Source organism: Bufo gargarizans, chromosome 4 (genome assembly GCF_014858855.1).
Source record: "Bufo gargarizans isolate SCDJY-AF-19 chromosome 4, ASM1485885v1, whole genome shotgun sequence".
NCBI classification, from domain to species: Eukaryota; Metazoa; Chordata; class Amphibia; order Anura; family Bufonidae; genus Bufo; species Bufo gargarizans.
The window spans coordinates 271,850,146-271,863,660 of record NC_058083.1 but is presented as its reverse complement, the minus strand read 5'-3'; the positions used below and the strand labels follow the sequence as shown (position 1 = coordinate 271,863,660).

The window sequence follows — 13,515 nt, the reverse complement described above, 5'->3', positions numbered from 1 at the left end:
CCCATATAGACTCCCTGATCACCCCCCTGTAAGGCTCCATTCAGACGTCCGTATGCGCTTTACGGATCCGATCCATGGATGCGTGGATCCGTAAAACACATACGGGCGTCTGAATGGAGCCTTACAGGGGGGTGATCAATGACAGGGGGGTGATCAGGAAGTCTATATGGGGTGATCACCCCCCTGTCACTGATCACCCCCCTGTAAGGCTCCATTCAGACGTCCGTATGTGTTTTGCGGATCCGATCCATGTATCCGTAAAAATCATACGGACGTCTGAATGGAGCCTTACAGGGGGGTGATCAATGACGGAGGTGATCAGGGAGTCTATATGGGTGATCACTCCTCTGTCATTGATCACCCCCCTGTAAGGCTCCATTCAGACGTCCGCATGTGTTTTGCGGATCCGATCCATGTATCAGTGGATCCGTAAAAATCATACGGACGTCTGAATGGAGCCTTACAGGGGGGTGATCAATGACAGGGGGGTGATCAATGACAGGGGGGTGATCAGGGAGTCTATATGGGCTGATCAGTGGTTTATAAAGGGTTAATAAGTGACAGGGGGGGGTGTAGTGTAGTGTAGTGGTGTTTGGTGCTACTTTACTGAGCTGCCTGTGTCCTCTGGTGGTCGATCCTAACAAAAGGGACCACCAGAGGACCAGGTAGCAGGTACGGTATATTAGACGCTGTTATCAAAACAGCGTCTAATATACCTGTTAGGGGTTAAAAAAATCACATCTCCAGCCTGCCAGCGAGCGATCGCCGCTGGCAGGCTGGAGATCCACTCGCTTACCTTCCGTTCCTGTGAGCGAGCGCGCCTGCGTGCGCGCGTTCACAGGAAATCTCGGCTCACGCGAGATGACGCCTATTGGCGTTAGCGTAGCCTGGGAGCGCCGCAGAGATGACGCCTTTCGGCGTTAGCGTAGCGCTAAGTGGTTAAAGGAATCCGCACCGTCACATTTACAATTGCGAAATTTGGCACACAGGTACATCAGGTGTCCGGAAAGGTTTTAGAACAGGTCTCAGTTCTCTAGGGCGTACCGTTCCTGAGATATTCCCAAAAATGCAAATATGGCACATCACATGACCTACATTAGCCAATAGAAGCCTGCAGGTCTTTCTCTTCATATCCCAACTGACATACACATGGTCACATGTCCCTTATCAGCCAATAGAAGCTTGCAGGTCCTTAATCTCCACATACACAGTTTTACACCAGGTTTCCATAACAACCCCGCCATTTTTCTTCACTGCTGTAGTTCAGCTTTCAAGGGCAGGGTGCTGTGGATGACACTGTTAAGGGAGCAGAGTGCTGTGAAGGTCACAGTTAAGTGGGCAGGTAAGGTGGCCATTCAGGCCGTCCCTCAAAAGATAAACTTCCAGGCCACACTAAGCCACGCCCCTGAACTGGTTAGACCACACCCACTCCGCAGCCGACGGGTAATGAAAAAATTAAGGTAAAAATCTACTTCTGTCAGCTGCAGGGGTGGGAGGGAGGGTGACTTTCTCCCTGCAGTTCATGCTCAGACAGCACAGTGCTGCTGTCTGAGAGTGAGCTGTTCAAAAGGACATCCCTGTTTCCGTCGGACGGAGGACAGGGAGTCTGAAAGCCGGACTGTCCATCCTCAAACCAGACCTCTGGCTACACTAGGGGCAGGCTGCTGTGGCGGTCACAGTTAAAGGGATGGTCCGCTATGGAGGTCAGTGTTAAGGGGCAGATTGCTGTAGAGGCCACTGTTAAGGGGGCAGGGTGTTGTGGAAATCACTGTTAAGGAGAGGGGGTACTGTAGAGGTCACTAATAAAGGGGCAGCCACTGTGGAGGTCACTGTTAAGAGAGCGGGATGCTGTGGAGGGCACTGTTAAAGGGACGGTCTGCTATAGAGGTCAGTGTTAAGGGACAGGGTGCTGTAGAGATCACTGTTAAGGGGGTGGGGTGTTGTGGAAGTTACATTTTAAAGGAACGGAGCTCTGTGGAGGGCACTGTTAAAGGGGCAATTGCTGTGGAGGTCTCTGTTAATGGGGCCGGGAATGGTGGAGGTCAGTTAAGGGGACTGTAACCTGTGGTCAGTGTTAAGGGGAAGGTGCTGTAGAGTTCACTGTTAAGGGGGCGGGCACCAGTGGAGGTCACTGTTAAGGGGGTGGGGTGCTGTGGTGCTCACTGTTAAAGGGGCAGGCTGCTGTGGAGGTCCCATTTTAAGGAGATGGGGCATGGTGGGGGGCTGTGGATGTCACTGTTAGGCCGAATGCACACGGCCGTGAGCGGTCTGTGGAACCACGGGCTGGATTCCTGCCATTGGTTTCTATGGCGCCGTGCGCTCCCTGCTGCCGGCACAGTACAGTAATACACTGGTAGGATCTATACTAGTGTATTACTGTATTGCGGCGGCAGCAGGAAGCGCACGGCGTCATAGCAACCAATGACGCCGTGCGCTCCTGCTCTCAGCAGGAATCCAGCCCGTGGTTCCACGAACCGCTCACGGCCGTGAAACACGGCCGCGTGCATTCGGCTTTATAGTGCATACCTTCGATAACTTTTAACAACACACACAAACGTTATGAAATAGATTAAATATACCTGTGCGAAGCCGGATCCTTCAGCTAGTCTAAAATATTTTTATTAATTAGAAAATCGCAACGCCTTATGTATAGTAATCTAAGTAACTCCTTTCTATCCCTCTAAGCTCATCAGCTGATTTTCAGCTTCATCTGAAGTCTGTGTTGGATGATCCTCTGGAAGCAGCGAGATACCAGGAGAAGACAGAGAAGCTGGCAGACCAGGTAGTGATGAGAAGGCATACGTTTGTCTTCTTGTGCATGCCTACAGAGTGCCCAGACGAGCACTGCTTTTTGGGAATTGCATGTATTTCCATAACATTTTTAAATACAGTATTGAGACAATTTACAAGATTTGCTAAATAGTCATGTTGGTAAATTTTATCCCATACGGGTAGGAAGGTGACAACTGCATATGCCACTGTATTCTGTAGCTTCGGTCAGCTTGATATTGTTTGGCGGTGGCTACTCTCATTCAGATGGACTTTCCCTCTTGGGGTATGGTCACAAGTGGCCTATATTGCTGTGGATGTGCTGCAAGCTGCACATTTTACCCTCTGCATTGCAAAGGGTGAAATCCACAGGGTGAGATCCTGCAGAGTTGTTATCCTCACCCCAACCTTATGAAATAAAACGCTGTAAAACACTCTAGATGACTATTTGTCTAACAAATGCTAAACTTCTGTGCAAATGCACCACTGATCTTTTGAGTGGTACTATATTGTTTAAGTATGTGTCCTGAGCAAAAAAGAAGGAAAGTAAGTACATAGGAAGTTCTGTCTCAGCTTTACATGAGTGTTGTGTGAAGACAAGCAGAGCAAAATATGTTTTGTAAGCAGTTTTTCCCATAGATTTTTTAGCATCCGATGGCTTTTAATTAGCATTCGCACAGATAAATTATTTTTCATAATCAAATCTCTTTTTAGAGCTTGTATTTAGTTCATGTCAGAGTTATACTTCTGGGGAGATTCTGACATATACCATTGTACAGACATATAGTAGCATTCATTGGCCATTGCCTTCCTCATCTCAATGAGGACATCGTCCTCCCCTGTCTGTGCCCCTCCCCTTCCCACCTTCGGAAACGGGAACTGCACCGCTTGGACGTTGTAAGGGCCTTGAAGATTTACTCACCGGCTCCTTTCGACGCACAAACTCTCTTTTTGTGGTTCCGGAGCGTCCGCGCAAGGGGATGGCGGCCTCCAAGGTGGCTATCGCCCGTTTCATCAAATTGACTATTGCTGAGGTCTCTGTTAATGGGGCCGGGAATGGTGGAGGCCTTTCGGTGTTACCGCTCATTCCACCAGAGCGGTCGGTGCCTCTTGGGCCCAGAGACATCGGGCTTCGGCTGAACAATTGTGCAAGGCGGCCACTTGGTCTTCCTTGCACACCTTTACCAAGTTCTACAGAGTGCACACTCGTGCATCGGTGGATGCTGCTTTGGGTCGCTTGGTCTTGCAGGCGGCGGTTTCTTCATGCCTGCGGTTGCTTCGCCTTGGGCTGTGGTCCCTCCCCTCTTGGCCTGCTCTCGGACGTCCCAAAGTCTCCTGTGTCCCCCAAGGAAATGGGCGAGAAAATGAGATTTTTGTATAACTTACTAGTAAAATCTCTTTCTCGCTCTTCCTTGGGGGACACAGCACCCACCCATCGTTGTTTGTTCTAAAGGTTACGGTTTGGTTGCCCCTGTTGGGTAGTTGACTTGTTGGTTCCACTTTGTTGGTCATTACCTTTTCTCACTACTTGGACACGCAACTGGCAGTCTCTCTCTCTCCAGGCTGAGGGTATAGCTGCTGGAGGAGGGGCTTAGCAGTTTTTCACTTGGTGTCACGCCTCCTAGGGAGCTGAGCTATACCCAAGGTCTCCTGTGTCCCCCAAGGAAGAGCGAGAAAGAGATTTTACTGGTAAGTTATACAAAAATCTTGTTTTTTCCACGCGGGTGCAATGCTTTTTGATGCGTTTTTTATACACGTGATAAAAAACAAAAGGTTTACAAACAACATCTCTTAGCAACCATCAGTGAAAAACGCATCGCACCCGTGCTTGCTTGCAGATGCAGTGCGTTTTTCACGCCGCTCCATTCACTTCTATGGGGGCCAGGGCTGCGTTCAAAACGCAGAATATAGAACATGCTGCGATTTTGACGCAAACGCAGAACTGATGCGTGAAAAAAAAGCTCATGTACACAGACCCATGGAAATGAATGGGTCAGGATTCAGTGCGGGTGCTGTGCATTTACGTCACGCATTGCACCTGGGTGGAAAACTCGCTCGTGTAAAAGGGGCCTAAACCTGTTAGCCCCTCCTACAGTGTGCAGCATGCATGTCTCTGAGATCGCCCAGGAATGTTTTCTTATCAGCACAATGGGTAATGGGTACTGTCTGTAACCCACTTCATTACAAGGAAACTTATAAATTATTACACAGAGTATTAAACAGAATTAAAGGGAACAGAGCCACTCAGTAATTAAAAATACCCTTACAATACAGCATGCAGGATCAATCTGTTTTGTCTGCAATTGTTTTCCAATTTTTTTCTCTCAAGACTCAGCATCTCCTAGCAACTATCCGTGAAAAACAGACTGAATCTGGATGCCATGTGCTGTGAGGTGTTTTTTTGTCACTGACCCATTGTTTGTTTTGTTTTTTTCCTGAACGCACAGATGGTCAGTGAAAAAATATTCATGTGTATATACACCCAGTGAAATGAATGGGTCAAGGTTCAGTCCGGATGCTGTCCGTTCGCAAAATGGAATGCATCTGGATGGAAAACTCGCTTGTGATTAAATAGCCTTAAAGTCATGGCATACTACATACATTCTTGGCATTGAAAAGGTCATACCATCAGGACATTCTTTACATCTGAAACATGTATTACAATTATTCTTGCAAAATGAAATCATCTTTATATTTTAGCTGGTTTCAGACTCAGTAATTAGTGAAATTGGCTTGGCGCGGGGAGTCTTGACCTTCAAAGTTAACAGACCTTTATTAGTTAAGGTGAGTTTTGTTAATTATTTGAACCCAGAATACATACTGTAATCATGGCTTACGTATTGTGTTTTTTTTTTTTTTTTTTAGAAAGTTATTCAGAAAATAAGATATGATGGCCCCAGGTATGGATTTAGCTCCGAGCTTTTGTCAGACTTCCCAAAAGGTTTGACACTAGTGGAATACAGGTATGTACCCCTCCTCACACACACTGCAGTGTCCTGTAGAAGGTGTCTCATTCAGAATTCCAGATCCCCTATGAAATACACTGCCTGTCCCCCCAAGAAAAAGTCACCACCCAAAAAAAAGCCTTTAGCTTTGATTACGGCACGCTTTTGCTGTGGCATTTTTTTCCGATAAGCTTCTGCAATGTCACAAGATTTATTTCCATCCAGTGTTGAGAAAAATCAGCATGTTTGGTACCCAAACCCGAACTTCTTTACAGAAGTTCGGGTTTGGGTTAGGTGTTTGTATTATTTTCCCTTATAACATGGTTATAAGGGAAAATAATAGCATTCTTAATACAGAATGCTTAGTAAAATAGGGCTGGAGGGGTTAAAAAAATAAAATAAAAAATATTTAACTCGCCTTAATGCACTTGTTTGCGCAGCCCGGCTTCTCTTCTTTCTTCAGGACCTGGGAAAAGGACCTTTGATGACATCAATGTGCTCATCACATGATCCATCACCATGGTGATGGATCATGTGACGGACCATGTGATGAGCGCAGTGACATCACCACAGGTCATTTTCTTGCAGCACAGCAAAGAGAAGACGGGCTGCGTGAACAAGTGGATTAAGGTGAGTTAAATATTTTTTTTTAAAATGTTATTTTATTTTTTAAACCCATCCAGCATTCTGCACAAAATAGAGCATGCTGCGATTTTCACGCAACGCACAAGTGATGCGTGAAAATCACTGCTCATGTGCACAGCCCCATAGAAATGAATGGGTCCGGATTCAGTGCGGGTACAATGCGCTCACCTCACGCATTGCACCCGCGCGGAAATCTCGCCCGTTTTTGTTTTTTTGAGATTCTATCCTGTTCAACAATGTCCCGTTGGATGGATGCAAAATTAGAGTCCATTCACACGTCCGCAAAATTGGTCCGCATCCGTTCCACAATTTTGAGGAACAGTTGCGGACCCATTCATTTTCAATGGGGCCGGAATATGCTGTCCGCATCCACATTTGCGGATCCACACTTCCGTAAAAAAATAAAACATGTCCTATTCTTGTCCGCAATTGCGGACAAGAAAAGTAATTTTCTATGAGGTGCAGGTGATGTGCGGTCCGCAAAATGCGGAACGCACATTGCCGGTGTCCGTGTTTTACAGATCCGCAAAACACATACAGACATGTGAATGGACCCTTGAATTGAAGTCTTTTCTTTTTGCTCTGGCTCCATTTAATGCACATTATGATTTTTTATCTAAGTATCTTAAACAGTAGCCATACAATTACAACATCTGATGGAAGTGTTTCTTGTGTAGTTTCAGCAGAACTTCCACAATCTTTGTTATGGCAGTTTATATACATATACATATGGGGCACAAACTTCAGTTAAACTTCATTGAAAAGTAAATCAAACCCAATGCCATTGATAATAAAAAAAAGTATCTTTTCTGCCTCCTCTGCAGCTCACCCAATATTGCCAAGAAATTTCACGTCGGGCATTTGCGCTCCACAATAATAGGTGAGATTTTCCGTGTTACAGAATGTAAGGGGTTTTTATATTTTATTTATTCATGTTCATGGTATATTTCTTTTAACCAGTGTTTTTACCACACAAGTCCACCTTCTCTGTGTTTTGCCATGCTCCATTATAATTTCTAGAAGTTGGCATCTAGAGTCAGACTACATCAATGCCGTTCACTACAATACATGGCACTTTATACTCAGACTCTGAGCTCTCGCTGCCAGAAATTTGAAAAATTGTGGCAAAAAGACTTATCTATAAGTGTAATTAATATATTTGCTTTGTATATGTTTCATATTCACACTGGCATCTTAGGCACCCTGTCAGAGATTACTGTATTTTTGATGGCAATAATAGCATAGTCTGCATCAACGCTACCAAAAATCCTGGAACCCCAACAGGAACTGAACTAAAAGTCAATAGAGTCTGCCGGATTTGTCAGTATTCCTTTACGGCTTCTTTCACAACAATGCTATAAAGTCTCTGAATCCGGCGTTTCTGTAACTACCCAGATAGTGGCCAGATCCCATTATAATCAATGGGGACAGCGGGCATTGCAGTGACATCTGGCAATGCCGACTCCAAAGACCTCCAGCAGGCTGTTCTCTGCCAGAGCTGATAGCGCCCGTGTAAAACTAGCCTAGTATCTTGTGGTATTTAGTGACCTTCATCAGGTATTCTCTGTTGTAAGGACAACCCAATTAATGTTTATGGGACAGATTTTGTGCCGCTTTGTTAATATATACTTTTTTTTTTTTTCTTCAAGGAAATTTTATAGCAAACCTTAAGGAGGGAATTGGTAATAAAGTTTTAAGAGTAAACTACTTGGGCGACTGGGGCCTACAGTTTGGTAAGTGTTGTTGCACATATTTAAAGGGGTTTTCCCATGAAGACAACTTATCCTCTATCCCCTGCTGATCCTGAGAATGGGGGCCGATACTTCCTCATTTGAATGGAGTGGCAGTCACGCATGGGCGCTGCTGCTCTATTGAGCTCTATGGGGTTGCTGGAAATAGCTGAGCGCTTTTACTTTGCTATCTCCGGCAGTCTTAAAGAGTTCAGTGGAGCTGCAGACATGCATGCGCGCCTGCGTCTCCATTCAAACAGGGATCATGGGCCCCCGTTCTTGTGATCGACAGGGGCATCAATGGTCAGACCCCCTCTGATCAGACACTTTTGCCCTTTCCTTTGGATAGAAGATAAGTTGTCTTCATGGGAAAACCCCTTAAAAATGATTAATATAAATACCTATACTATATGCCTATGCTTTTTGACATCATGTAAACTATGCATCCTTATTATGCAAGTATTGTATGGATATGGTGGCATATAGATCATTCTTAAGCTAGCCATATATTTTAGATAGATGTTGGCCACAATCTATCTCCCCTGACTGCTATATGCTCGACCTGTCGATTCCATTAATTTAAGAGTAAGCGGCTCCTAATCTTTGATGGGGTCCCATCGGTCAGACACCCAGTGATCTAATCGTTATCCCCTATCCTAATACTTATTTAGAATACCATGTCACAAAAGATGTCGACAAGTTCATATCAGATTTTAAAGGTAACATAGTTTAAACCAGCCTCCTGGGACTGCCGCTTTTGGATCTTAAGACTCTAGAATTTATTAGAACTACCATATTCACACAAACATGTTTTTTGCATAAAAGGTTTTTGATGAATTAAAGACAGATAAAGGCCTGTGCTGTTCAGTAATGTTAATTCGAAATTTGAGCGTGGGATATACATTTCATGTAAAAACCATAGGATGTGTATATTCGGTGCTGAAAAACCTTTATATTTACCAGGACTTCTGGGTGCTGGCTTTAGCAAGTTTGGCTGTGAAGAGAAGCTCAGATTGAATGCTTTACAGCACCTTTTTGAGGTAAGTCTGATTTACTGCTATATTTTACAATGTATGGATTTGTGTCGATTAAACTGTAGCAGTGCCCACATTTCTTATGAGAAATCAGATTTATTTTTGGCAAAAAAAATAATACTTTAGTTAAAAATATTTTGTATTTGATTAAACTGATAATTTTACCTAAGTGGTTTTAGAGCATGCTCCCTTCTTAGTGCCTAAAAAGATATTTCAGCATTTTAGATCCCTTCTTTCTCCATTCATATGGGGTAATAATAGACGTAAATTGTCCATTGACGCGCTATGCAGGCCCAGGGGGGAGGGTGGTATGTCCCTGCCTGATCTCTATTTGTATTACTTATCAGGACAGTTGAGGCACTTACGGTCATGGATCTCCTCGGATGGCACTCTAGCTAGAGCCGAAAGACAATTAGCGGTGTTCTTAGACATCACATCATTGTGGCCAGTGCTGGAACAACCAAAATTGTTTGGTCGACTGCTTCTACCTGTATATAAGCTAGCTGTACAAGTTTGGGAAGCTGGCAAGAAACTACATTCTCACACAGGGCTATTACCTGAGGTACCTTTGTGGGACAACCCTATGTTTCCTTCTCTCCGTACAGGGATAGATGGCGCGGTTCTGGGAGAATCATGGGATTGGCATTCTGGGAGATTTATATTCCAGCAATGTATTTAGCTCTTTTCAGCAGTTGAGGGATCGTCATGGTCTCCCTAGAACAGCCTTTTTCAAATACCTTCAGGTACGACATGCAATGAGTACCCACTTTGGAAACACTGTAGTATCTATCTCTGACTACCCGCTGATAGGCGTCATACGCTCCCAGGGCCCAAAGGGATTTATTTCTGCCCTTTATACCCACTTGCTGAGTACTAAAATGCATGGTGCTCCCCTCTTGGTTTTATCTAAATGGGAAACACTGATGCCAGGTATTACTAATGAGGATATTAATGATATATTGGAATCCCCTTTGCTGGTTTCCCCATCTATCAATAATAGATTTATTCAGCTATGTATTGTGCATCAAAGTTATCTATCACCTGTGCGGCTCCATAGGATCGGCAAGTTGACACACTCCAGGTGTCATAGATGTGATGCAGTAGGGGCAAATTTCTGGCACCTTATATGGGAGTGTTCATACGTACAAACCTTCTGGTCTGCAATTATAAGTTTCATTAATACACTCACGCAGCCTTCGGTGGCATTGACCCCACAGGTGTGCCTGTTTGGTATACTGGATGAGGAAGTCTATCCTCCTCATTACAGAATTCTCCTGAGGGAAACACTATTCCTTGCGCGTAAGGCTATTGCGATCCGCTGGATGGGTGATAGACGACCTTCTATTAATCAATGGAAAGTGCTTGTGAACAATGTGGTGTCCTACGAGAATATTGTATTTAAGAACCGGGGTTGCCCCCAGAAGTTCAATAAAGTGTGGGGGTCTTGGTGTTCATCCATGCATACAATGTATTCAGCTCCTAGATTTTCAGACAACCTTAATGCAGTGTTAGTGTGATATGCTCATGCTGCAACCGCATGTTCTGCCCGCCATGATTGTTTTGCACATGCTTTACAAATGTGAATTGTAGCTTTGTTGCGATTGTTGCTAATATGTATATGGTGATGTACTTGCTTTACTTCACACCTGTATGTCTCACTGACCTTTATGAACACTTATGTCACCTGTACTTTTTCTAATGATTCGTTCAATAGAACGAGTTTAAAAAAAAAAAATTTTGTATTTGATATTCCATGCTCAGATATATGTGAAAGTCAATGCAGCAGCAGAAAAAGATGAAGAGATGAAACGGTCAGCCCAGGATTTCATGAAACAACTGGAGAGTGGGCACCCACAAGCCCTTTCGCTATGGACACATTTTAGGAGTTTGAGCATTGAGGAATATGCTAAAGTCTATAAGGTAGAGTATATGTTCATTAACGTACTACATAAATCTTAACATAAATGAACTGTTTCAGAGTCCTTAATTCTAGAGCATCTTTTCTTAGAACTGTATGTTATGCCATAAATCAATTATTTTATGAATAAATTGACCACTGGGTGCTACAATATGGGGATGTGTCCTTACACAGTTTGACACTGTCCAATCAGTACTGATGGTGCTCTTCACATGGGGAATGGTAACACCCAGTTGTCAATTTATTTATACATTTCTAAGAGGAATGACCCAATGCAAAGATCTAATAAAAAGGCCCCGTATTTATTTCACAGACAATATAAGTATTTATTAAAACAAACCATATATTTACTGCCCCCTTTCCCCGATAATTGCTAGGAACACCCTAAGAACAGTGATGATATTATGGGAATTCCCTGTTCAGAGGGGTTTAGAAAACATACAGAGAAGATGTGATCTGTGTATATCAAAGCGAATAAATGAGAATAAAAAAACGGAAAAAATTATTGTGTGTGAATATATAGATACAAGATTTACACAATGCATCTAGAAACATTTGAGACCCTTGATATTATGGCCTTATTAAAAAAAAAAAAAAAATCAAGTTTACCCCATCAATATGAATTCAGTACCCCACATTGATTACTTACTGTATGTCAACTTTCTCAGACTCTTTGCTATGACACTTGAAATTTAGTTCTAGGGGCCTCACATTTCTCTTGATCATCTTTGAGATGTTTTTACACTTTGATTGGAGGCAACCTGTGGTAAATTCAGTTGATTGGACATGATTTGGAAAGATGCATCACTGTCTGTATAAAGTCTCACAGCTGACAATGCATATCGGAACAAAATCCAAGCCAGGAAAGAACTGCCTGTAGAACTCAGACATAGGATTGTGTAGAGACACAGATCTGGAAAAGGGTACAACATAATTCTGCTTCCCTTAAAGTTTCCAAGAGCACAATGATCTCTATAATTTTTAAATGGAAGATGTGTGGAACAACCAGGTAAGAGAGGTGACCTCAAGACCTCAATGGTCACTCTAGCCCAGCTCCAAAGATCCTACAGGTCCTTCTAAAAAAATTTGCATATTGTGATAAAGTTCATTATTTTCTGTAATGTACTGATAAACATTAGACTTTCATATATTTTAGATTCATTACACACCAACTGAAGTAGTTCAAGCCTTTTATTGTTTTAATATTGATGATTTTGGCATACAGCTCATGAAAATCCAAAATTCCTATCTAAAAAAATTAGCATTTCATGAAAAGGTTCTCTAAACGAGCTACTAACCTAATCATCTGAATCAACTAATTAACTCTAAACACCTGCAAAAGATTCCTGAGGCTTTTAAAAACTCCCAGCCTGGTTCATTACTCAAAACCGCAATCATGGGTAAGACTGACGACCTGACTGCTGTCCAGAAGGCCATCATTGACACCCTCAAGCAAGAGGGTAAGACACAGAAAGAAATTTCTGAACGAATAGGCTGTTCCCAGAGTGCTGTATCAAGGCACCTCAGTGGGAAGTCTGTGGGAAGAAAAAGTGTGGCAGAAAATACTGCACAACGAAAAGAGGTGACCGGACCCTGAGGAAGATTGTGGAGAAGGACCGATTCCAGACCTTGGGGGACCTGCGGAAGCAGTGGACTGAGTCTGGAGTAGAAACATCCAGAGCCACCGTGTACAGGTGTGTGCAGGAAATGGGCTACAGGTGCCACATTCCCCAGGTCAAGCCACTTTTGAACCAGAAACAGCGGCAGAAGCGCCTGACCTGGGCTACAGAGAAGCAGCACTAGACTGTTGCATGTCATTCGGAAATCAAGGTGCCAGAGTCTGGAAGAAGACTGGGGAGAGGGAAATGCCAAAATGCCTGAAGTCCAGTGTCAAGTACCCACAGTCAGTGATGGTCTGGGGTGCCATGTCAGCTGCTGGTGTTGGTCCACTGTGTTTTATCAAGGCCAGGGTCAATGCAGCTAGCTATCAGGAGATTTTGGAGCACTTCATGCTTCCATCTGCTGAAAAGCTTTATGGAGATGAAGATTTCATTTTTCAGCACGACCTGGCACCTGCTCACAGGGCCAAAACCACTGGTAAATGGTTTACTGACCATGGTATTACTGTGCTCAATTGGCCTGCCAACTCTCCTGACCTGAACCCCATAGAGAATCTGTGGGATATTGGGTAGAGAAAGTTGAGAGACGCAAGACCCAACACTCTGGATGAACTTAAGGCCGCTATCGAAGCATCCTGGGCCTCCATAACACCTCAGCAGTGCCACAGGCTTATTGCCTCCATGCCACACCGCATTGAAGCAGTTATTTCTGAAAAAGGATTCCCGACCAAGTATTGAGTGCATAACTGAACATAATTATTTGAAGGTTGACTTTTTTTGTATTAAAAACACTTTTCTTTTATTGGTCGGATGAAATATGCTAATTTTTTTAGATAGGAAATTTGGGTTTTCATG

The 13,515-nt window shown here is 43.7% G+C and overlaps 1 protein-coding gene across 1 annotated transcript in view; it reads left to right on the top strand.

Annotated features, from left to right (window-relative positions):
- Positions 1-13,515, top strand: part of RARS2 (arginyl-tRNA synthetase 2, mitochondrial) — a 70,188-nt gene that overhangs the window by 13,789 nt on the left and 42,884 nt on the right. The window contains exons 3-9 of the mRNA XM_044292482.1: positions 2,686-2,782; positions 5,470-5,553; positions 5,635-5,732; positions 7,184-7,239; positions 8,009-8,092; positions 9,053-9,129; positions 10,885-11,043. Of these exons, the coding sequence (XP_044148417.1) occupies positions 2,686-2,782; positions 5,470-5,553; positions 5,635-5,732; positions 7,184-7,239; positions 8,009-8,092; positions 9,053-9,129; positions 10,885-11,043 (655 nt within the window). The remainder of the gene's footprint in view (positions 1-2,685; positions 2,783-5,469; positions 5,554-5,634; positions 5,733-7,183; positions 7,240-8,008; positions 8,093-9,052; positions 9,130-10,884; positions 11,044-13,515) is intronic.